The sequence below is a fragment of the Podarcis cretensis genome (assembly GCF_951804945.1).
Source record: "Podarcis cretensis genome assembly, chromosome: 1".
NCBI classification, from domain to species: domain Eukaryota; kingdom Metazoa; phylum Chordata; class Lepidosauria; order Squamata; family Lacertidae; genus Podarcis; species Podarcis cretensis.
The window spans coordinates 81,568,157-81,592,891 of record NC_137170.1 but is presented as its reverse complement, the minus strand read 5'-3'; the positions used below and the strand labels follow the sequence as shown (position 1 = coordinate 81,592,891).

The window sequence follows — 24,735 nt, the reverse complement described above, 5'->3', positions numbered from 1 at the left end:
TGAGTTAATTCTATTTAACTTGGAAGGAGTAAAATACAAACGTAAAATGAGTTTTATAAAGCTATCTTTAATCCTTGGTGGGACAGAATTAAATGGAGCTTCAATACAAATAGCTTCCCACTGTTGTGGTTGAAGTGTAGTTTGAATATCTTGTTCCCAAGTTGATTTAAAATCCTCATATGTACCTGCTTTCCCTCTGCTAATATGTTATAAAGTATAGACAGTAGTCCTTTACAGTTATGACCTGTTGTTCTTATTAGGTTCTCAAGATTAGTGGGTGGTTTAGTAGCTTGTAAAAGTACTTCTGACATCATAATAAAGTCATGGTCTAAATTAAACAGGCACCAGGAACATTTTGCACCTGGCTATTGGCCACTTGCGACCAAGTGAAGAAACCTGAGCGTCAGGATGGCACCTGACATCTCCATCATCTGGAGGTGCTTGTCTGGAGATCATTGGATCTGTACTGCTTTCACACACTAATAGTCCATGCTGTAGAATTCTATCATTTACATTTTATCTGCACAATCATAATTAATTTCAGAAATGCTTTTTCTGTGCAGCCTGAGAAGGAGCAGTGAATAACATTATAGTTAATCGTTGTAGCTTGTCTTCACTTACTGCCCTCAGTTGGGAAAAATATTCCTATGTTATGAATGGTCCATGTCACCATTAAGAAAAAGAGGTAGCAATAGGCCAGTATACTATATTGGCCCGAATATAAGCCACACCTTTAAAATTGGAAGGGGAGAAACAAACAAACAACCCCCCCCCCCAAATATAAGCCACTCCATTCCTTGCTGCTCCTTGCTGCATACTGGGGGGGGGGGGCTGTGCTGCATTGCCAGCGGACTTTCCCCTTCCTCGCTCTCTCCCTTCCCAGCATTTGGGGGAGAGGACGGAGGACTACATGCAGGGTGGGCGCCACTTTGCCGCCTTTCTGGTGCTGTTTGCCCCACGCTCCTGGCTGCATACTGCATGGTCGCAAATATAAGCTGCACTTTAACTTTTCACAGTCAGAATTGGGGGGGAAAGTGAGGCTTAGCTCAAAGTTGTCATCTGAAGTAGCCAGAAGTTCACAGTTCACATAATTCAATCACAGTCAGTCCACCATTTGAAAAATAAGACAGCACTCAGGTGACATGCCCTGCCCCAGGCACCGGCAGCAGTTGCTACGCAGGTGGCCTTTTGGGCTGGGGCCTCAGACTTCTTCCCAAAGGTCTGTTGATAATGGCACCACTGATCACTTTGAATAAGGGTGTTGAAGGATCCAGATTAAAAGAAACACAAATAAGACCTAGGAACTTGCTTGAAATCATAAATTAATAGAGGACAACATTTTAAAGAGGAGGAAATTATTCAGGGGGCAACTAGACAGAATCAGTCAGCAAGAAATGTTTTCGGCTATGATTAGTTGCCAACAGAATTTCTACTGACACACAGACAAGGGTGGGAGAATCTCTGGCTTTCTTGCTGCTGTTTCTTCAGCAAGAGTGGGACATTTTTGTCCTTGCATTAGTGAGAAGATAACATTCATGGACACTGAATCCTTTCAGGGGAGGAATTATTTGCTTCCAAGTACGTTTTCACACACTCTCAGACACAGTTTCCCCTATTTGTTGGGGGTTCTGATGTTGACCAATGTCTTCTTTGATTTTCCATCTAAGTTCTTCACGCTTTTCTTAATTTTGCAGCTTTTCTGTTTCCATGGCCAAGAATCTGTCACAAACTACTTCCTTCCAAGGTCCATTTTCACAGATCTTGCCCTAAACTCTGACTAGACTCATGAGTGTAGCCAGAATTTAAATTGGGGGGCACAGAACCGAGCTTTCTTTACTTGACTTAAGGGTGGCAGTGCCAAAGTTGTTGAACTTTTTTGGGGGGGGCACCAAAAATATGCGCCACATCGGGCTACCTTAAGAAGTGTCAAAAACATGTGCCACGCCAACTTCCATCCAGGGTCTGCCAGTGTGTTCTGGCTGGAAAAAAACGCCCTGGGCTACACCCAGTAATACATCTATTACTTATATTCTTCCTAATTTAATTTTTTTCTTTTGCCCCTTGGTAATACTAATTTTACTTATAGAACTATAACTTTTGTTTGCAAGTGTTGGACTTTTTGTTTCTTATCTGGAATACTACTTGAGAATTCTGGACTTTCCACTGCAGATATAATTTATTTTATGCTGGGAATTAAATGTAGCTAGTAACTAACTGAATTGCTTTCTCTGGAATAATTCATTTAATTCTTTATAGTATATTAATAGTTTTATTGCTTTTGTTTTAACGTTAGCTGAATGGGAAAGTGTAAGAAGTAAAGCTGCACTTTACTAGAACACAAGACCCCTTGGTGGCTTTCACCACATGAAGCTTTACTGCTCAAACTACTTGGAAAGAAAGGAAAGTGGCTCATGTATGTTGACTTGTTAAAGGACCAAGAAGGAAAATGGAAATTAAGAGACTATGAGGAAATAAAAGAGCATTTTCGGAGTTGGTTACACATTGGCAATTACATGAGATTTACAAAGAAGACAATAAGAAAGGATTCAGTTACACGACATCTAGATTTCAGAAGGAAGTTCTGGAAGGGAAAGTAAAGTTGCTGAAAGGTGCATATAGTATTCTGCTAGAATGGGAAACAAAAGATGAGGAGGTGAAATCAGTTATGATTAAATGGGCACTAGACATAGGTCATAATATATTTGAAGATTGGGAAAGATTGTGGAAAACTGATTTAAAATTTAATGATCCCTTTTCTCATTCAAGCAAATTAATATAGAGGGAATAAAGATCCCATTTTTCACACTCAACACTAGCTTCCTAGGTACTCTTGTTCTTGTTGTCTTTCTCAAGAGACAATGGAGTGTGCCTCTGAGGATGAAGTCACACCGCTGTGTTAGCAGCACTGAAGTAACCTCCCCAGGACAGAAGCCTGGGCAGTGTGCATGGATGTCCAGGCTGTCCAGATGACAAGACCCATCTCTTGGCCTCACAGAAATAAAGAGAATAATTTCGAAAAAAAGAGAGTGGACTGTATTCAAACAGTTCCCAAATAGATTGTATTCTAGTGTGCCCCCCTTCTCACCTTCCCATCCAACCCTATAATCTCCTCTGTCCATCTCTTCATCCACGTTTTCCAGCCACATGCCAGCACCAAAACTTTGATATCCTCATCTTTGCTGGATTTCTGAGTAACTCCTTTTGTCCCACCCCCTTCACATGTCAAGTGTGCAAGCTTCCCCATCTGGACAACATTGTGTAGTCAGAGGGAGATGGAGAAGGGGTGATTAAAAGCTTTTCCTCTCTCATCCTTCTCTAGTCCTGGGCTGGATTTCCACAAGAAACAAGTTATCTGAGCTGGGCCAAACTAGCAGTACCCTCTTACCTGGACAAGTGAACAAGCGGAAAAACCAAATGAGCAGCAAAGCCAACCACACTACACGGTTGTTGCTTCACTGTTTGGCATTCTCTTTCTTCCTGCCAGAGCTCCGTCCAATTCCACAGGCCATGGGAAGTAGTGTGAAAGCCTCATTTTCAATGGAGGAGACAGCCAAGGTTGTCAACATTGGAAGAGGAGCTGGCTGTGTCTTGGTGGAACTCAACAAGCTGCCAGTTGGAAAAGATGCCCCTCTACTGGGTGATTAACAGAGTAACTTTACACGGAATAACAAAATATGTTTTATTTTCTTAGAATTCGCATCAAATGTAAAATTTCAATAAAGGAAAGCTCTAATACACATACTGAATTGGAGACTTGCCAAAATACTGAAAAACCAAATGAATATGGCACTTCCCATGAGTAACAGAACTGGAAATGCTGCAAATCCAGAGCTTGGGACAGAGAAATCACCGCTCATAAAAGCATTACATTTTTTTCAATAAACATCTCAAACTGGATGGTAGGCAATCAGTGGCAGTACATCTTCATAAATGTGAGTAGTACTGCTTTGCAGAAGGTCTCATGCCTTGGCAAATGAACGAGCAGGGCAGGCACTTTCACAAGCAGAAGAAAGGATAGCCAGTGCTTAAAGATTTGTTTAGGGAGCCCCAGATCCACTCCCTGATCCAAAAACATCCCCCATGTTCGTTTTGTATTCATTAAACAACTTCTGGACTCTTTCTTGTAAAGCTATTAAAACACTGGCAATCAAGCCACAGAGCAAAAGGAACAACAAGACACCCAGAACTATTGCAACGATGTTCAGAATCTTGGCTCTCTTGCCATATCTAGTTGCATCTTCAGCATTTCCAGCGACTTTACAATCCCTTGCCTGCAGGGGAGAGATTTTTTTCAAACAAACAAACAAACAAATGAGAATTAACATTGGAAACATTTGTACATGCTTACAACACCTAAAGCTCAAATGGACTTTCCATGGCTGTCGTGTAATCATAATCAAATCTACAGTTTCCTATTAGCGACCAAAGGATTGTGCAAAATGAAAGTTCCTGCTTCCCAAAAGGTTGCATCCTATTCTAGCCTCGGCATCATCTGTCTTCATTCATATTCTTTTAATAAGAGCCCACCAACCCTTCTAGGCCCAAGGAAGTATTTGGAATGTTGAGACTGTAATAAGAACCAACTCCTGTTTTCCTCTCTCCTAAGACAGACAGAAGCACATGTGCCCACCTTCAAATTCACTTTACTTTTCCATGAGCAAAAATCAGATCCAGTAAATTTTAAATGGATCCTCTTGAATGTGCATGATTTTATACAAGCCACACACACCCCAACCCCCATGATTAAAGCTTACACTGACAGACTGAAGAGTAACAATCACAGGTGTGTTGCTTCCTATTACCTCAAAAAACATTTATTTAAAACACGGAGCCTCATGATTTTTGCATAGGATGACAACAAAACCACCCACAAATCTCAGACTATGGACACAGAGGTGACCGGTGATTTGATGGTGGTTTTAAGGAGATTCCTTGTAAAAAAAATAAAGAATTAAAAGTTGAGATCTATAAGATTATGTGACTCAGATCCAGTGGTCTCTGTGATCTTTACAGTTTAGTCAAAGGAAACAAGGGGATCGTTGCTGGAAGTGGAACCTAGAAACAAATTACACCATTTCAAGACCATCTGTTCTCACTTCCCACGTTCGCAAAACACAGATACGCACACAAACAATGCACACACCTCACTTTCCCAAGGGATCTCTGTAAAAGCTGAATCTAGTAAAATTACCCTGAGCCTTGAAAAAACACATACTTTACGGTACAGCTGAAAGAGGAAATGAGAGTGTCAAGCTTCCAATTTTCTCCTTCAAAGGTACTTTCATGGGAGAAAACAGTAACCCTCACCATCACACTACCACCTTAAGATGAAGGAGGCAGTAAGCGGGAAGAGCCTCAGGGGTGTTGAAGGCACCAGAAAATACTTCAAAGGTGTCACTGTGCCCACAGGTGCCACAGCTGGAGACCCCTGCAGACATTAACTATCAATCCCCAAACGGTGCCAAAGACTGTATCTTAATAACTAAGTCAGTAAGAGGGATTGGAGGGCATTTTCTTCTCAAATGTACCAAAAATCCTATTAATATAACTCTCTCCCCATACACACACGAATGAGTTGTATTCTGAAACTCATCCATCTCAAAGCTAGAGAACATGAAAATAGCCTTCCCTACTGCTTCAGTGTCACTGAGTAATTTATACTGCTGAATCCTAATACTTTCAAGCAAAACAGGCCATGTGCCTCTAAATATGTCCTCCACACCTAATTTTTTAGTAGAAAAATGATAAAATGAAAAGTATGTCTTCTATAGTGGATATGAAATTACAGGAGATGGGGAACTTTCCACAATGAATCCACAGCTTTGAATGTCTTGGGGGGTGGGGTGGGGAAATTCCTTGGAAAGCGCACAGGGATGAACTTTGAGAGTTTAACACATTCCAGATAAGGGTTTATACCTGGTCCTTGGGGTCACGAAGAGTCTGACACGACTAAACAACAACAAACTGGCAGAAATCCAACAGGTGAGGCTTTTCTCACTACAAAGGGAACCAGGGAGCCACAGCTGTTGGATTTCTACTTTCCCAGGGTTGCTGAGAAAAGTACAAAGGCTGCTTGGAAAGGGCAACGCTAGGAGGAAAGCGAGGGGTTGTCCTAGCAAGGGCAGGAAACGAAGCAAGAACAGGGGTGTACAATATATTCTGGGCCAGACAAAAATATTGCCCAGCCATTTTGAGGTGGTGGGGCCGTCGGCGGACACTAAAGTGAGGGGTGAGGAGGATTTACTGGCGGAGCTTTCCCGCCTTTTCTTGGCGCCTTCACCTTGATGGAGTAGACGAGGGCCGCGAAGCCCAGGCAGCAGGCGTTCATGAAGGAGAAGTTGTACAGCGACCAGAGCACGTAGTCCTTGGGCTGCTCGACTACGAACGGGTAAGGGCAGATCGTGATGGTGTCGCCGCCGATCATCTCGACGCTGTAGGGCCTCAGGTTGACGTCCATGGCACTTTCCAGCTCCATGGTGGCCGAGAGCTGCTAGCGCTGGCGGGAGGCTGCTGAGGAAGAGGAGGAGGAGGAAGAAGAGGATCCCGCCGCCCGTGAGGGTGAGGGAGGGTCTCCTCGGCCTCTGATTAGTCAGGAGCGGCCTCTGGCGCACGAAGCTGGGGCCTCTGCCCTGCTCCTCGGAAACGGGGGCGGAGCAGGGCGAACAGGGCAATGGATATACAGTATATCCCTGGAGGGCGCGGCAGGGAAGGCGGGTTTGTTCCCAGAGCCGCGGGGGAAGCTCAGCGGCGGTCCTGGGGCCACGCGGCCTGGGGAGGCTCGAGTTCTTATCCCGCCCGCTGTCTAGCAGCAGCCTAAAGAAAAGGAACCGCCGTGTATCTCACACACTGGTAATTCGCCAGCAAGCTTTTGGCGTAGTGTTTTTTTTAAAAAAAGGTGGGGGAGTTGAGAACTACCGTCAGAAAGTAAAGGGGGAATTATATTCCTATGAGACAGGCAGTGCCGGATTTAGGTATAAGCTAAACAAGCTATAGCTTAGGGCCCCACTCTCTTGGGGGCTCCCAGAAAATTTAAAGGGGGGGAAAACCTGGATGTACATTTCCAAAATATAAGATAAAAAACAAAATAAATAAAACCTACATATAGCAACAGTGTTTTGTGTTGTGTAGGCTCCTATGATGTAAGTAATGGGCCCTGCCTGCCAGTCTGCTCCCTAAAATTACCATATAGCATATATTCAGCACAAAAAACAGCGGCAATTTGTTGTTGACAAAGGACAGCTGGACATATAAAGGGCCCCATTACCTTCACTAGCTTAGGGCTTCATCAAACCTAAATCCGGCCCTGGAGACAGGCCTTTCACTGCATTGTTTCATTTCAACGCTTGTATCCTGCTTTTACTTTCAAAAAGAGGAGTGGGCTAAATCAAGTAAATAAATAAAAATACTTAACAAACTGGCCAATTGCCTCGCAGATAACTTGGTTCTGCCCCCCCCCACCATAAAGCCTGCCCCCCTCAAATCCTGAGTATGCCCATGGTCTGACAAATGACCAAGTATATGAGAAAGGCAGCTAGTCCAGCTTCTTTTAAAAAACCCACTAAAATAATCTTGTCAACAATTTTTTTGTTCAGTACCAAAAAGGGACTGGGGTACAGTTCATTTAGTAAATAGTTGCATTCAGCTAACTTTTACTCCTAGTAGACCCTTTGAAATTAATGGCCATGACTAACTTAGGTCCATTAATTTCCACAAATCTCGTCTGAGTAAAAGTTAACTGAATGCTGTATTTGTATACCTTGGCACACATAGTGTTACACCTTTATGTTCCTCTAGAAAATATATTGTGTATTTTCCCTGCTTGACACATAACAACCCAAAAACCTGACCTGTTGGAACTTCAGTTTGTTGCAGAGATGCAGTTGCCTGGTCCAGGTAACAGGTTGTATTCGGGGCTTTTTTTCTGGGGGACGCAGGGGTACACATACCCCTAAACGTTTTGTGAATCTAAGTTTGGCCACATTAAGGGGCAGTATTTCAATATGAGTAGGAAAATGAGAGTGCCCCTAAACATTTTTTTTAGAAAAAAACCACTCGTTGTATGACACTATTGTTTTGCCCAGCTCTAATTATCTGGTTAAAAGTCCCTTTTTCTTGCCCTATTGATTTATCTATATTCACTTGGCGGTTGAGAAACTTTTGCTAATAATAATAATAATAAATAATTTATTTATACCCCAGCCACTCTGGCAGCAGCCTAAAGAAAAGGAACCGCCGTGTATCTCACACACTGGTAATTCACCAGCAAGCTTTTAGCGTAGTGTTTTTTTTAAAAAAGGTGGGGGAGTTGAGAACTACCGTCAGAAAGTAAAGGGGGAATTTAGACTTCCGGGTTGGTGCCATCGCCGAATGGCGGACTCCCTCCGAGCTCCGGAGGGAGTCTGCTCGGCAGGGGCTGGGTTCTACCGTGCCGGCGACGCGGGGACCCTCAAAAACCATGGGCGCTGAAACCCATGGGCATGGTGACTCGGCGGGCACCGTTTGCGCCCCCCCCGACCACGCGAAGGAGCCTTTTTAAAGGCTGCGGAGCAGGTGACGGGGGGGGGTGCTGTGAGTCCTCCGCTTCCCCTGCCGAGCGAAGCCGCATGCCATTTGGCGGAGAGCGCTGACTTCTTCCATTGAAAATCTGGACTTAAAAGAATAACCCGTGAGTAATTGGAACTTGGATTAAAAAGGGGAATAAATTTTTTCTTAAATTCGGAGCGAGCGGGGGAGGTATAAAAAGGAAGTCAACCTCCCCCCTGTTGTAGAGGAGCTAAAGCAAAGGACCTGACAACTAAGATCGAGTGCAACCTTTTTTTTTTTGATAAAGATATTAATTTCGCGATGGAAAATTATAAGCTGGGCTGGAGGAGAAGAGTGGAATGTGAATTAAAATACAACCCCCCCCCGGAAGCCCCGGGAGCGATCCGTGAGAGCGCCTGGAGAGGAGAAATAGAGGTTTTGACAGCTGTCAAAGGAGCTGCCAAAACTGAAGAACAAAAAGAGAACTTTGTTACGAGGACTTTGCTGGTTACATTTGTTATAAATTGGATATAAACTGTTTAAAACAAGGAAAAATAAGATACTTTGACTGGTGGGTGAGATCGGGAATGAAACTGAGTTACTATAATCCCTCTAGAGGAGCTGTGGGTTATTACAAGTATCGCTGGCATGGAATTTGAATCGGACATTTTATCTCCTGGGAAACTGCAGAAATGGAACACTATTTTGTCTACAGAGGTCTACACACTAAAGGAGACAATAGATTTATCTATTGAAGAATGGAAGGGACTTGACGTAATGTTTTGTTCCTGAATAACAAAGCCTCTGTAGAGGAATTACAAGCTTTTTGGAATTAGAACATTTGTGCAGGAGAGCAGGGGGGGAAAAGAAAAGAAAAAAAGAGGAGAAGAGAGAACAACAAGAACAACAAGAAAAACAAGAACTGGACAAAGTTGGAAGATAGACCCCTTCTAAGATTGGACATTTGAAATTAAAGATGATTAAAAGATGGTAAAGACTATCAAAAAGATGGCAAAGTGGACTGGTGAAGGATTATGGTTTAGATGTGGGAGCTCCAGGAGACAGTAGATATTGATGGACATTGGGAACGCAACCGGGAAAGGGGGGAGGGAAATTTGGAATCCAAAGGGGGTTAAATTATATTTTATTCTTTTTTTAATTCTTTTATGTTAATCTGTATCTTATATTAAAGAGGGGAACTCGTGGAAGGGAACAGGTCGATTTTAGGGGATGGGAAAATATTTGTTAAATTGGGTTAATGATAATAATTTTAAAATTTGGGGTAAGAATTTGTTGAATCTATTTGAAAGAATTGGAATATAAGAGGGGGTGGGGAGGGGGAAGTCCTGGAAAGATGATATTGAAAATAAGGCCTTAAATTTGGATGTTTTTCTTTTTTTGTTATATTTGAAAATCTTTAATAAATATTATTAAAAAAAAAAGAAGAAAGTAAAGGGGGAATTTAAAGTAAAGAAAGTAAAGGCTCCCAACAGAATTAAAAGCACAATAAAACATCAAACATTAAAAACTTCCCTAAACAGGGCTACCTTCAGATGTCTTCTGAACGTCAGATAGTTATACTGATAATTTCTTCTTGTTGTAACATGTCCATGGAGTACTCAGATTACAGATCTAATTTGGAACCTCTTTTGACATTTGTCACAATTAAGCATATTTCCTTTTTCCTGCTTCTTTGTCCTCGGCTTAAGCAGGCTCATATTTTATATAGGTTACTTTACTCCCAGTGCTGAGAACTCTGCATTAGAAAATAAACATCTAGAAACTAGCTATCCAAGCCTGCATAGGCTTGCTCTTTTCTACAATCTGAGTACAAATGAAAATATTTTTTAGCCTGATTCAATAAAGAACATTTACTTGGCTCAGAGTTTAGTTCTTTACTTCCTTAGATAATCATAAAAACTGATAAATGTTTATAAAGCAGAACATTTTCCAACAACAGCTGAAAGGTTACAAAGCAAAACACCAGGGCAGGACTACAGTGAAGAATTCTCCTGATGACCAAACCACACAAGACATGGTAGATTCATGATCATATCTCTCAACTGATGTGAGGATGTGATCTTAATTATTGAGGTGTGTGGGACTGATTTTCCTCAAAGCACCATGTTTAGAGAAGACCAATCTGAATCACCCTGAAGAAAGTGTTTTTAGCTTTGCAGTGGAAGAAATGAGGGTAGCCCAGTGCAAAAGAAACGGTGCTTGGACCTTTAATAGTTGTATAAAAGAGAGAGTTTCAACTGACATTACAAACTGAAATTTCCTCTTCTGCACAACAGTAAAGGAGGGGGGGAAGGTATTACTGTCTTTTTGCACCACCACCCCACAAGAACAGCAGATACACATATTGTGCCTATGTTTCTCCCCAACCCCCCACTGCAGATATAAAAAAAGTTTGGGGAAATTGCATGGGAGAAAAGGGTTACCGTGTTTTTCGCACTGTTTCCCTCCTAAAAAGTAAGGGGAAATGTGTGTGCATCTTATGGAGCGAATGCAGGCTGCTCAGCTATCCCAGAAGCCAGAACAGCGAGAGGGTTTGCTGTGCAGTGCTCCCTCTCGCTGTTCTAGCTTCTGGCTTAGCTGCACTCTGTCCCTTCCCCCACCTCCAGCAAGAGCCGCGCTCCCTTTAAAGAGTGCGTGGCTCTTGCTGGCTTTTGCGGGAGATGGGTTTTGCGCACGGCTCTGTCCCTTCCCCCATCTCCTTTAAAAGCCCGCAAGAGCCACGCTCCCTTTAAAGAGCCAAGCAGAGTGTGTGTGTGGCTCTTGGGGGCTTTTCCCCGAGGAGGGAGAAGGGCAACCCATCAGTGACAGGATGCCCTTTTTCCTCCTCGGGGAAAAGCCTGCAAGCGCCGCACACATGCTCCACGCGGCTTGTGAAAGGGAGCCTGGGATGCATACAGGCTCTGCTCAATGCTCCCTTTAAAGAATATTTTTTTTCTTGCATTCCCCCTCTAAAAACTAGGTGCGTCTTATGGTCAGGTGTGTCTTATGGAGCGAAAAATACGGTAAACACCCTGTCTCCAGTGCAGTGCTACATCTCCTATAGCAGCTGTGGTCAGCCCAGTACTAGTCTTGCAGGAAAAGGACAATCGGAGCAAAGGAAAGGGCAGTGGCTGTTTCCTGAGATAATAATAGCGGGAAGATTAATGTTGTTGTTGTTGGCAACCGTTTGTCTTGAGAGACTCCTCTGGGAGGTGATGTCAAACCGTTGCATTCGCAGAAGAACACTCTTGGTCTTTGTAGTTTTTCTATTCCTGGAATAATTCTGATATATGACACGTTGAGTCCTACACTAAATAATGTGTGTGTTTGTGATTACAGATGATCTGAAAAACATAATAGATGCTGCTTTCAGATTGGCTCTGAATCTTAGCAGGATGTAGTCAATTAACAAATATGTGGAGGGGTAATGTGTTAGAATGAGCGTTCTCTACCCCCATCCCACCCCATCCCATTTGCTTTCACTGCTGGTGGAGCTTTCAACACAGCTCCTCAACCAGCAGATCCTGAGTACAGGATTGCACCCTTATTCTAGGAGACTAAGTAGAAACTAATGAAACATAATCTTTCAAAAGCCCAGGCCAGAAGCAAAGCTATTTAGGTTGAACTTTGGCTACTATAATAAATGTGCTGCAGTCTGTGAAACTGACAGAATTTCTGCCATCAAAGCTGTTCTTGTTTTCTGAGCTATGGGGAAAGAAGAGAAACCCAGAGATTTCATTTGTGAGAAAGCAGATAGACTGACCTTTTCCATCTGAACTTATGACAACACTCTGTGGTATGCTTTTTTCAGTTTCAAGGGGCTGGACAGTGGCGTCCTTTGTTCATCTGTTAAATTCAGCTCTACACTGGCAGCAGCTGTGGTAGCTTCTTCAAAACTTCCTGTCCTTGTTTGGTACTTTGGTTTCATGATAAATACCTAAAAGGTATATAAATGGGGGACAATAATTGCAATTTGATAGATCTTAAAAGCTGAGATCAACAAGGTTTCTAATATATCATTTATACCAGTTTTATGGTATCAAGCAGGAAGGGAATGTCAAACATGGTTCATGTGGGCTTGTATCCCATAAGAAAATGTGGAAGTGGACTGCTTTAGAGAGCCTGGATTAATTGTCATGTTCTTTTGCACTGCTTAGATGGTGTTCTGTTTTATTGTGGGTAATCTAGTCCTGAGGGCCATCTAGTTCAACCCCATGCAATGCAGAAATCTCAACTAAATCATACATGACAGATGTCCATCCAATCTCTGCTTATAAACCAGCAAAGTATTCCAGGCTCCTTTAGAACCCCAGACCCTGATCGAGCATACCTATTTCTTCTCCCCCACTGACCCCACTTCCACTCACCACAGAGGAGCCACCAATATTTCTAATATGCAGGAAATAATTTTGGAACACAGAGAATCTCTTCCTGAGAAATCACACAAAGTTCTCAATGTTACAATAGAGACTGAGATAGCAGAAGTAGTCTGTATGACATTTTTAATGCAGACCTTAATGGGCCAAAGAAGCTACATGAAACATTTGAGCCTAAGCGTATCATCACAGCATTTCAACTTGAGCTTCAAAAAGAGAGAAACCTATCTTGATTAATCCTGTGTCAGCCATGTATTCACCTCAATGAGGCACTTGGAAAGTATGAGTTCTCAACTCTCCAGAGATTCCACTCTAGAGGAAAACAAGCTTTCATTGCCAGTTGAGGGTCTGCTAAGTCCCAGACTGGCCTTCACACATACACACCTATTTCTTAGAAAGAAAGAAAGAAAGAAAGAAAGAAAGAAAGAAAGAGCAAGGAAGCAAGCAAGGAAGCAAGCAAGCCTTTAGAAATCCAAACCAATCTTCTTTAACAAAACAACATTCAGTTCAACATAAACTCAATGGCTTTGTTTTAACACTCAGTGCATACAGAATTATATATTAACAGACCCCTTTATAAAACTTCTTGTTTTAAAGTGGGCATCTCTTTGTTGATAAATTCCACTTCTGTTTAGACAAAGCTTATTGGAAGACTCATTCAAAATATGCTCCTTCAGCAGCAAGCAGTTACCAAGGAGAGAGAAAACAGTAAGAGAGGAAGATTTGAAAACTCTGGGGCAGGCTTGGTGGCAGGAGTGTGAATAAACAAACTTAAGAGATGAGCAGAGCCCTGACCTTAAAAGTGGCTCTGAAGATTCTCCCCCTTTGGGAGAACTCTTAGCGGGACAGTCCCCTGGCAAGGCACTTTCCCTGTGCTTTGCGGCCTGTTGCCTGGTGTGTTCCCTCTCTCATGCTAAAACTGGGGGACAACCAATGAAATAGGATGTTGGAAGAGTCAGCAGAGAGAAGAAAACTTATTCACGCAGTGCATGGTTAAACTATGGAAGTCACTCCTACAGGAGCTAGTGATGGCCATCAACTTGGATAGCTGTAAAAGAGGATTAGAGACAGTTTTGTAAAGGATAAGGCTATCAATGGCTACTAGCCACATTGGTTATGCTCCGCCACCACTGTTGGAGGTGGCATGCCCCTGGATGCCAATTGCTGGGAGCTGCAGGTGGGAAGAGTGCTTCTGCCTATGGGAAGCAGGACCTGCGTGCATCTGGTAGGCCACTGTGAGAACAGGATGCTAGACTAGATGGGCCACTGGGCTGATCAGCAAGGCTTTTTATAGTCTCATGCCCAGGAGAAGTTGCTCATGAGGATCCTGTCTGCAGTTTGAGGGGCCCTGGTGCTGTTTTATCTAATTCAGTGGGTTTCTGCCTGCCTACCGCAGGTTGAGTGAGCCCTTGATCTGGTCTGGCTCCTTAGTTGGTGAAACTGTGGCCTCACAGTCAGCATCCTGGTCGGTGCTGGACTTGAGGGTCAAGAGAAGCGGTAATCATTTCCTTACAACTCTTGCATAATGCATCCAAACTTTACTGAACAGCCCATTGAATAGAACAAGGGTGGTGAAACAGCTCAGCCTGAATCACTCAGGTAACTTCCTGGTCTCTATGTAAGGTGTGGGGGGGAAATGGCCCTCTGGACTCCTGCCAGGTTTAATTAGGCCTTGGGCGGGAGGGTCCTCCCAGCTGAATTAGTGAAAAGAAGGCTAAAGTGAAACACCTAGAAGAAGAAGGAAACTTTTAGTTCATTTTAAAGCCTTTTAGGTTGATCTTTCCTGGTGAAGATGTGATTGCCACACCTCATAAAATCAATTCAGGTATCCAGAATTTTAGTGCAGCTGTGATTAGAGAATAGTGTATCAACTCAGAAGCGACAGGTAGCAGCCAAAGCAGCAGTTCAATTTCTTTGTACCTCTGGTCTTAAACCCCTAAATTTGTAAACATTTTAGAAATTCCTCTGCTAATGCAGATAAAAAGCCATCATGGTATCCATATTGGAGGAGGCAGAGCTGTGACTGAGCGTGGGATATGCCGGCCCTGCAGAAAAACCCAGTATTGTTATACCCATTTTGTTGGGGGTTGGAGGAATAGTGTAAGACAACTCTGCATGTAATTCAGTGTTGGTTTTCTGGTGTGTTGGGGGTTTCCCCTAGGAAATGTGGGGGTGATTACGAGATTGAGTGTAGCAGCAATTAAGAGTTGCCGGAGGTAAAGGGGACTTGGGGGAAACGGAGGGTCTCAGCAGTGAATGGGAGGTGTTGTCTGGATGCCAGGTCTACCTACTAAAAAACAAAGGAGGGCTATAGCTGGATGGAGTATAAGTTTTTCAGAGGCTGGGTGTTCCCACACCTCTCCCCTGGTCAGGCATTAGTTACATTTGTTTGAAACATTACTTTGCTCTCTTCTGGAAAAAAATCCTATGGATCCCCATGATGATAGTTAAGTTGGACAGTTTGCCAGAATTCCAAGCTTCAAGTACCAGGTAGCCAAAAGAAAATATTTCTGCAAATATAAACATGAATTTGAACATGTGTTGACCTGCTTTCTTCTTTCCCTTATTAGGGAGGGGAGGGAGGACCAGTTGGAACCAAGGCTAACGTGGTGAATTGCAGTGTTGCTCAGTAAATAAGAATCAATAGTTTCCAAGAATTGCCAGTTTATCTGCAGAGGCAGTCACAGGGTATGCTTTGCCCAACTGCAGTGGATTATGGTGCTGAGAATTCTTTTCATGCAATCCATTCTGAATATGCACAGGGACAATGCCTAAGCCTTTGTGACACGCTCCAAGGCCTGAAGCAGAAAAGGAGGTTGGCAATATTGCAGCCCACAATAGTAGATACAGGAAGCCCCAACACAGTCTTCCGGCTTCTCCTCACCTGGTCCAAGGTTTCCAGTGTGTTTCCAGGTGTAAAGAAACTGGCATCCTCTCATTGCACCAGAAACCTCACAGCAGAAAGGAGAAGGACTAGTGAACTTGGGTCTGTTCCAGGTCCTTTTCTTCTGCTTCGAGTTCTCCTTTCTATGGACTCAAGTAGAGACTAGGCATGAAATGGGTAGAGACATTTCCTAGGAACACCATGACAGGGAGGCTGTTCTGCACCAACTGTGAATCCATAGCAATTGAAGATTGGGGAGCCAAAGTGCACCTGAGCTGTCTACACAGGGTCCTTGTGTATCATTGCAGTGTTTGTGTGTGTTCATGTTCCCCACTGCCCTGCATTTAAATGGCAGCAACAGATGAAACCCTGCTCACAAAGCAAATGGAGATCAATAGAGAAAAGACTAGGGTATCAGGATTCTTAGAAGAGGTGGAGGGGCAGTTGGTCAATCATGAATGAGAACTCCTCTCGTCTCCAACCAGGAACAAGCCATATATAATCCTAACAATCCCGTGTCTTTTCTTGGGATGTCAACTTTTTGGTTAGGCAATATATTGTTACACACTACCCAATTCTCAAGCAGTGTGAGATTCCAGGAGTACCAAGTAGGTCATTCCATATCAAGTGGTTCAATTTTCTTGAAAATTTTGTACACTTGTTGAATGATCAGAACCAAGTCTGAATCTGAATTTTTTAAAAAAATCTCATATTGTTTTTGAGTTATGAGGGTTTGATTTCTTTTTTTAATTGACAATTGGCCTTGCCAGACTACACAAAAACCTTAAAAGCTCAGCCCAGAATTGAGATATTTCAAAATTAAAAATACCAATCTCTTCAGAACTTCATGAGTTTTAATATGATATGGCACATGATGGATTTACTTTAAAGTTAATATGCATAATTTTTTTAAAGTGATTAAAAATTAATATGATTAAAATTTCCCCCCAAAATGTATTGATTATTTCATATTTCTAAGAGCTTCCTGCAAAATTTAATCTTGGGATCTCAATGGGATCACATTCTAAAAAAATATTTTCTATATACATGTTGGTCTTATTGGGTTCTATTTAGGATATATGGGTCTTCCTGGAGTAAAATATAACAGAATATACAAGACTCCACTTTGGAACACATTTCTAAAAGGAAAGCCTGACTAGCTTTCCAGATACCTTTTAATTGGATAACTTTTTAAATAAATGCCTGAAGTTACTAGTATTATGGTTTGAAGTCCAAGCAAGCATTCATACATTCTTCATACACCATGCAGCATCATCACTTTGCCATCACTTCACCTAACCAGATGAGGGCATAGGTGGAAAATACCCAAATCTTATAGATAGCTAGGGTTGCCATATTTTAAACAGAGCAGAGAAAATTGGACAGAAAAGTTGTTGATCAAAGATTTGGCCGTCTGATGACTCCTGCAACTCCCAAAGCTCAAAAGCAAAGGAACCAGCCATGACTATACAGATAAGAATTTACCCATAATTAATTCCAGCTTTTCTCTGAAAAAAATTGGCTGTTCACCCAGCTTCTCCCTCTCCCTCAGTTATTCAGCTATTCAATTGTTACTACAAATAAGTTTAACCCATGCCTGCATAAGTTATGGTGCACCAAGCAAACAAGGTAACATATTGTGGCTTGCCAGGTGTTCAGCACCCAAGTCTTATTTTTGCCATCCTAAAATAGCATCAAAATGGGCACCCTACCCATTCATAGCTGGTGGGCTACATTTGGCTGTGCTTCTCTACATTCTCTTCTGTCCTTCAGGTCAGGCTAGCAAAAGGCTTTTCTTTGTAGACTCCCCCACCCTCTGATACTGAGTTTGCCATATCAAAAGTTAACATAATTTGTGCTAGTGAGTACTGAGTATTTTCCATTGAAGTTGACAGACATGGAAAGGAAGCGATTATTCTCCCTCACCTTTCATTCTGTGAAGTTATTTTGTTCTGGAATAAGGACTGTTTTGGAAAACAGGGGAGATGAAAATATCTCCTATCAATGGCTCAGTTGCAAACAGTGATTTGATAACTAAACCTATTGCCATGTAGCCAAGAGAATATAACTGATTGCTCGTTATGATCCAGCTTACATATGTATGGATATAATTTGATTGTTTATCACTTGGTTACACAGCAGTTCTTGATGACTCACAGATGAATGTGTGAATGGGTTCCACTGAAAGGCCTTGTGCCTGAGGTGTTGTGTATTTTCTCTGATCTGCAATGACTTATTCACAGATCCAACTGACTGCTTCATGCTGCAGTCATCAGGTGATGAGCAGCATGTACGAACCAGTTTAAAGGGTGTCAAAATATCTCCTCCCAACCCCTATTTAGCAAAGTTTGTTGCTTTACTACCAGCATCACACATCAGGACCCAGGATAAGCTGTGCTGCATATTTTTGAGAGTGACAACACACCACAGGGCTGCCATGATTATCACAATGTGTAGTTAACAATGTGAGAGATCATCTGGATAGATCACTGGTCCAATCTAGTCCAGGATCTTGTTCACCACAGTGGCCAACCAAATGCCCCTGGGAAACCCACAATAAATTTGGCTTGGTTGAGTGGGTGATGGGGGCATTATTCCAGTTACTTAGGCAGCAATAGTAATACTTCTCTTAAAGAAGCTCTCTCAGAATCCCACCATGTTGAATCTAGCAAAGTCTCCACATTCCATTCTTGGTCAAGGTTCTTCAACATGTAGTTATGTCTCATTGCCAGACCTTTTCTCAATCATGAGGATTACCGCTTGGGTTACCTTGATGACAATGCACACTGGGAACTGAACCAGGGGAAATGCAGCCATATTGATTGTGTTGAACTTATTGCCACTTTTCTGCACTATCAACCCTGATGACCTTCCAAACTACTGAGGAGTGCGGTTTTTTGCTATGGTTCCAGCCCTCAGTGCAGAGGGTAGTTCAGAAAGTGGTTTTGGGGTGCGAATGGGAGACTCCTATCCAACATTGGAGAGACTCCTATCCAACATGGGAGACTCCTATCCAACTCCTATTTCTTCCTTGTGCTATTTAGCACAAAGCATTTTGTTTGCTTTGTGTGTAATATGGTTTCATTTACAGTGGTACCTTGGGTTAAGAACTTAATTTGTTCTGGAGGTCCATTCTTAACCTAAAACTGTTCCTAACCTGAGGTACCACTTTAGCTAATGGGGCCTCCCACTGCTGCTTTGCGATTTCTGTTCTCATCCTGAAGCAAAATTCTTAACCCGAGGTTCTATTTCTGGGTTAGTGGAGTCTGTACCCTGAAGCGTCTGTAACCTGAAGCGTCTGTAACCTGAGGTACCACTATAATTGAAAAGTTGATGCTGTTTATATTGTTAATTAAATTTCTATTCTTCCCTACATCTGAGGATCATGGGACAGTTTATAATATAGATGTTTGTTGATAGGGGAAAGCGCCCCTCATTCTACATTTGTTCAGTCACAAAGTACAAGGTCATTCCTTTGCCCTGCATCTCCTCAAGAGCCAAAAAGTTCTGTAAATATTTGCAAATAAGGATTGCATCATTTACACGTACTTACATTGAACCGTGTGTCGTTTTTTTAGCCCCCTTAATCCTGTCTGGAGAGAGATTTTGACACTCTTCAGAGTCTGCTTCAGTTTTTATGACCCTAATTGCCATGGGCGAATTGGGCCACTTCACTGCTTAACCTGCCATAACATCAGATCATTTATGAACAAGTTAAAAAGCATCTGCCTTAATCCATATATTTGACACCCTACCTCTTTCTTCCATACATCATGAGAATATGCTTTTACGCTGCCTATGTGGAGTAATTCAAGTCACCCCTTAATACATTTTCTCCCATTTTAAGAGCACCTTTGAAGCACATTCCCCCCACCAATAATTTTGGGCACTGCAATTTACAAATCCAATCAACCTTTAACTACAGTGCCCAGAATTCTTTGAGGGAAAATATGCTTCATATGTGCTTGAAAGTCAGTTTTGGTCACAAGTGCAATTGTGTCCCACGGGATCTAGTGATGGCTACCAACTTTAAAAGATGTTAAGACAAACTGACAGAGGATAAGACTGTATGTCCAGTCTCCACTTCTTGGACATCAGCTGTAGCAGCAAATTCATTAAATTAAAATACATTATGCAAAACTGTATTTCCTTTTGCTTGTCCTAAATCTCCCACCATTTAGGTTCACCCGGTGAGCTAGGTTCTGGTGTTATGAGCAAAGCAGGGGGTGGGGGAGGTATCCATCCACATCATACATACTTTTAAATGCCTCTTAACAGGGCCAGCCCACCCATGAGACAAGGTGAGGCAACCACCTCAGGTGGCAGGATCCACAGTTCCAGCATCTAAGGAATGTATTGCTCACTGCTAGTGCACTCCTTGGAGGCCAGATCTGCTGCCTCTTTGGTGGCCACTCCACCCCCTCCTGCTGCAATTCAGCCTCTAAGCAAATAGGAGGCACTGCTAGTCACCTTGCACCCCTAGGGAGGAGATGGTGGGGGTTGCCCTCTAGGGTTTCCTGGGCTTTGCATCTGCCCAGCATGATTCAGAGTGGGGGCCCTTCACCACTTTGATTTCCACATCAGTAAGGTTGGTTTGATTCCCCCACACTTCCCAATGTACATCTTCACTTACCCTTTCTTCCCTGGCTGGGGTGCGGGTGGGTGGGACACCTTATTTTGTGGTTTGCCCCAGGTGCCAAAATCTCTTGCACTGCCATATCAAGTCTCTTGCCTGATGCAGGAAATGCAGAGCTAGATTCCACTCCCCCTCCCAGACCTGTCTGTCCAGCCTCTATCTGGAAGACCTCTAGTGAGACACTGTCCCCAGTAATTGGTTTCATATAGTTATCATGAAACCTACTACAACTCATCACTGAATCTTCTTACATCTTCACTCAGTCCAGTCTCCCATTCACCTACAACTAGGAGTCTAGATGCTGTGCTTTTTCCAAGTGAAGAATACTTCGATTTTTTTAATTGTACAATTGGGCATCTATTGCCACATGGCTGGGAAGAGGGCTAGCCCTGCCTCTCTGTGATAGCTAAAGTTTGTTTTTGGTGGTAATTAGAAACAAGTAGCCAAGCACGGAGAGGATGAATGCAGGCTTTGTGTTTGGGGGTGGAAATGGCACAGATAACTGCTGCAAGACTTGTAACTCTGCTTGCACTGATGTCACAGGCACCATTTAATTGTTTCCCTGTAACACCAGCACAGCCATAGTCACCATGGCAAAAGAACATTATTTGGATGGCTTTGGAGTGTAAACACATCCTAGGAAACTATTATCCTTACAACAGGAACTCATTTTGTAGCGCCTCTTTTTAGGGTGTGCATAGCTTCTTTGTTAATAAACATGTACAAGAACAAAAACTTCACAAGCTTGTTTTTTAAAATATTTTTAAGCAAATGTATTACGGTGATATGTTGCAAAAACAAACTACAAGCATCTCTTATTACAAAGAAGTGGGGGGGGGATGTAAATACTGGATAATTTGTCTTCCTTGCATCAGGAACAGGAGATGAATCTTCATGTCACTTGGTCCCCATGTGTACCAGCAAGAGAGAAAACTGGATGCTAGGAAAATAACTTGAGAGAAGAGGCACTAGAGCCATGTGGATTTTTTTTTGGGGGGGGGGGGAAATCCCTCTAATGCACAATTCACAGCATGGCAACTCTTGAAATTGATGCTTATCCAGCTCCGTCTTGGCAAGCACTAGAGAGACATCACTGGAAGTACCCCCGTGTCATTGGAAAGCAAAACATCACCATTACCCACAAACAAAGTGACTTGAGTGGGAACCTTGGCAGCAAGGGAAAAGGCAGTGAGTGGTTTTACAAGGGAAACCCGTCTGTGACATGGTTCTCCATAGGCTTCCTAATAACCATTATGAAATTGGGGAGTGAAAAACCCTGTTGCTAGCAGGGTGATGACAATGACAATGGGCACAATGCACAGGGTCACAGCTGTGATGTTGAGGCACTTGGCAGTAGAACCATAGCTGTGAGCTCCACTGTGGTCACCAACCACTTTGCGATCTCTTGCCTGTTTAGAAAGAAGAAAGAAACAAAAGTCAGCGATTGAAATCAAGCTAGAAGATAAGCTGCTTGTGCAGAGCTGCTCCCACACCTCTGGGTTTATACGATCTTATTATCTGATCAGCAGCAGCCAAATTATGAGAAGAACCTGATCTTTACACACCAGAAAGGATGTCACTATGCCAGTTGTTAGTTATGTCTCTCATGTCATGTGGCTTATTGGTCTGTTGTTGCCCTTGCAGATCATTATTTTAGCATATTAAAGTTAAGATGATAGGGGGGAAATCCCACAGATGTTGCAATCACACAAAGCAGTCTAAAAGAAAAATCCGTGTTGCAGATGATAGATGGACTTGGTTTTTGGTCATTGACTCTTCTGTGTTAAGCTACATGCACAACGAAGTTTTCTACTATTGAAGTGTAGAAAACACCTACCTCAGGGGCTTAGATAGTCTTAGATATTTGTTTTTCAGTGCTAAGCTCTGGAGAAAGAGGCTGCCTGAACAATCAGAGCAGGTGACCAGCAAATTTAAGAACTGAATTCCAAGTTTCCTAGAGACCAGCTAGCTTTTGCCCTGCCCTATTAACTTCCCTCCACATTTCATAGAATCATAGAATTGACCCGAAGGTCATCTAGTCCAATAACTTAACGTTTGCCCTGAGATTAAGAGTCTCATGCTCTACCGACTGAGGCTCCCTACCACCAGTGGAAGGCAAGGGCACAGACACTGAGTGTGGAATGTAAACCAGAGCGATGCTGTGGTACTGCTAGGCTGCAGCTGCCTGATCAGTCCCTTAAGGTTGCCCATTTTTATATACATAAAGCCAGATGGATGGGTGTTCCCCGCCCCCCCCCCACGTGTTGCACATGCAGACACACACAAGATGATGCAGGGGGGTGGGCAAAATGTTGTTTTCCCTCACTGTGCTCCCTTGTTTTAAAACCTTTCCTCCCAGGCAATTTCAATGTTGGAAGTGAGCCAACTGGGGGAAAGGTTTCCCTCCCCTCCAATGCCCCTTTCCTTGCAGGAAATAAGGCCCCCGCCCCAGCTTTATACATCAACACAGGGCTGACACATGGACGCGTCACAGTCTAGCTTGATCCGCCAGACTTTGTAGCCAGGGCTGAGTTTTGGTTCCAAGGCATAAGTGGGCCCGGTTTAAAGCTATACTTTACCCCATGGGTTAAATCTAAATCTCGGCTCTGAAAACTTGGGAAAGAAGAAACAATGCCGTCATTCCCCTGCTTCTTGCCAATGAGAGGAGGGGATTAATGTCTCCCCTCCTCCCTCTAGCAAGCGAAGCAACAACCCTACAGATACTTTAAAAAGTTGAATCAACTTCAACGGGGCTCATTTCCGAGTAAACACGGATAGGAGGGGGCTCCTGGGAAGGCTGGAGGGACTTCTGAGCACCCAAAACTTTTTTTAAAAAGTCCTGATCGCGTCCCGCCGGCTTTACGCCCCCTCCCCGTCCCCTACCCACGAGGGGGCAAATGGAGCGTGGGAAGGGGTGGGAGCGTCCCATGGGCGGCGGAGCTCTCGTCCACCCTGCCCTTCTCACCTTAACCGAGAAGACCAGGGCCATGAACCCGAGGCAGCAGAAGTTGCAGTACATCATGGTGCAGATTGACCACAAGATATGGTCGCGGGGAGGCGCCACGCAGACTTGGCTTTGGTTGTGCATGTGGATCACGGTGGAGCCAGGCGACGCGCCCGCGGGGTCGAGGATGGCCATGTCGTGCTCGTCCTTCAGCTCCTCGTAGCGCGGCAGCCCGCCGCTGGCCTGGCCGGGCAAAGGGAAGTGGGCGCCGCTTGCCATCTTCTCGCCTGCAACCGGGTCTCTCAAGAAGAACTGCTTCGCGGGGCAGCGATCCGGGGAGTGAAAGGCAGGCGGAGGGAGGAGGCGGAGCTGCCGGGCTTTCATTCTGGGGAGGCGTGGATGCGCTCTCTGTTTCCCAACATGGAATAGTGGGCAAACTGAAGGAATCGAAACTTAGGCAGGAACCTCCAAATTTGGGGAACTTGGGCAGGCGGATGTGCGAACTGTTTGCCCTCTGTGTAACGCGGCAGGCCCCGCTCTTGACTTGAGAAGGGATCTTCCCGCTCCCCGCCCGCGAAGTATGCGCGCTCTCTCCTTTTTGCAAGCGTATACTTTAAACTATATCAGCATTACTTAAAAAAAGTTATTAATACAGTATGGCTGTTGTAGCTTAAGGACCATATACGCATACAAGCATTAGATAATGCACTGGTGTTCTGATACATTTCTAATTTATCGAAGTTGCAACCCATCTATTTTTTTAAATTGTGAATTATACAACTGTTCACTCATATATGTTATTTATTTGAAAAATGTATAACCACCCTCCAGCAGAGCTTCTAGGACAGTTTAAGAAAACAACAGCAAATATATAAGTACAGGTAATGCTAAAATATAGCAATTCGGCAGCAATAACAATAACTGCTATCACTTTTGTAAAGCTAAGCAGAGTTCAATATTGTTTCAAATTGGATGGAGGACCACAAGTTGAGATTTTGTACATTGAAGGGGGTTGGACTAGATGACCCTCGGAGTCCCTTCCAGTTCTACCAATTCACTTACCCTTTCAGCATGTTAAAAATATTTATATATATTTTTAAAAAATTAAAGCTTGGGGAAATACTTCACCAGGCACCAGAAATACAGTGGTACCTCAGGTTACAGACACTTCAGGTTACAGACTCCGCTAACCCAGAAATAGTACTTCGGGTTAAGAACTTTGCTTCAGGATGAGAACAGAAATCGTGCTCCGGCAGCGTGGCAGCAGTGGGAGGCCCCATTAGCTAAAGTGGTACCTCAGGTTAAGAACAGTTTCAGATTAAGAAGAGACCTCCGGAATGAATTAAGTTCTTAACCTGAGGTACCACTGTAT

The 24,735-nt window shown here is 43.4% G+C and overlaps 1 protein-coding gene across 1 annotated transcript; it reads right to left on the bottom strand.

The window, feature by feature from the left end:
* Positions 1-3,665: 3,665 nt before the first annotated feature.
* LOC307222052 (uncharacterized protein) lies at positions 3,666-23,947 on the bottom strand. Its single transcript, XM_079987083.1, has 4 exons — positions 23,385-23,947; positions 21,664-21,828; positions 6,281-6,490; positions 3,666-4,271 (listed from the first exon to the last, which is right to left on the bottom strand). Exons 1-4 carry the CDS (start codon positions 23,745-23,747, stop codon positions 4,038-4,040), a joined length of 972 nt encoding a protein of 323 aa, XP_079843209.1. The 5' UTR covers positions 23,748-23,947; the 3' UTR covers positions 3,666-4,037.
* Between the last annotated feature and the right edge of the window lie 788 nt (positions 23,948-24,735).

Bases quoted from the DNA above. Each gene is read 5' to 3' on its own strand.
- LOC307222052 (XM_079987083.1), bottom strand. From the start codon at position 23,747: ATGAAAGCCCGGCAGCTCCGCCTCCTCCCTCCGCCTGCCTTTCACTCC. The intron at 21,829-23,384 runs GTGAGAAGGGCA...CTTTCTAAACAG, and splicing joins CCCTGGTCTTCTCGGTTAAG to GCAAGAGATCGCAAAGTGGT. The intron at 6,491-21,663 runs TAGGAAGCCTAT...CGCCAGCGCTAG, and splicing joins CCCAATTTCATAATGGTTAT to CAGCTCTCGGCCACCATGGA.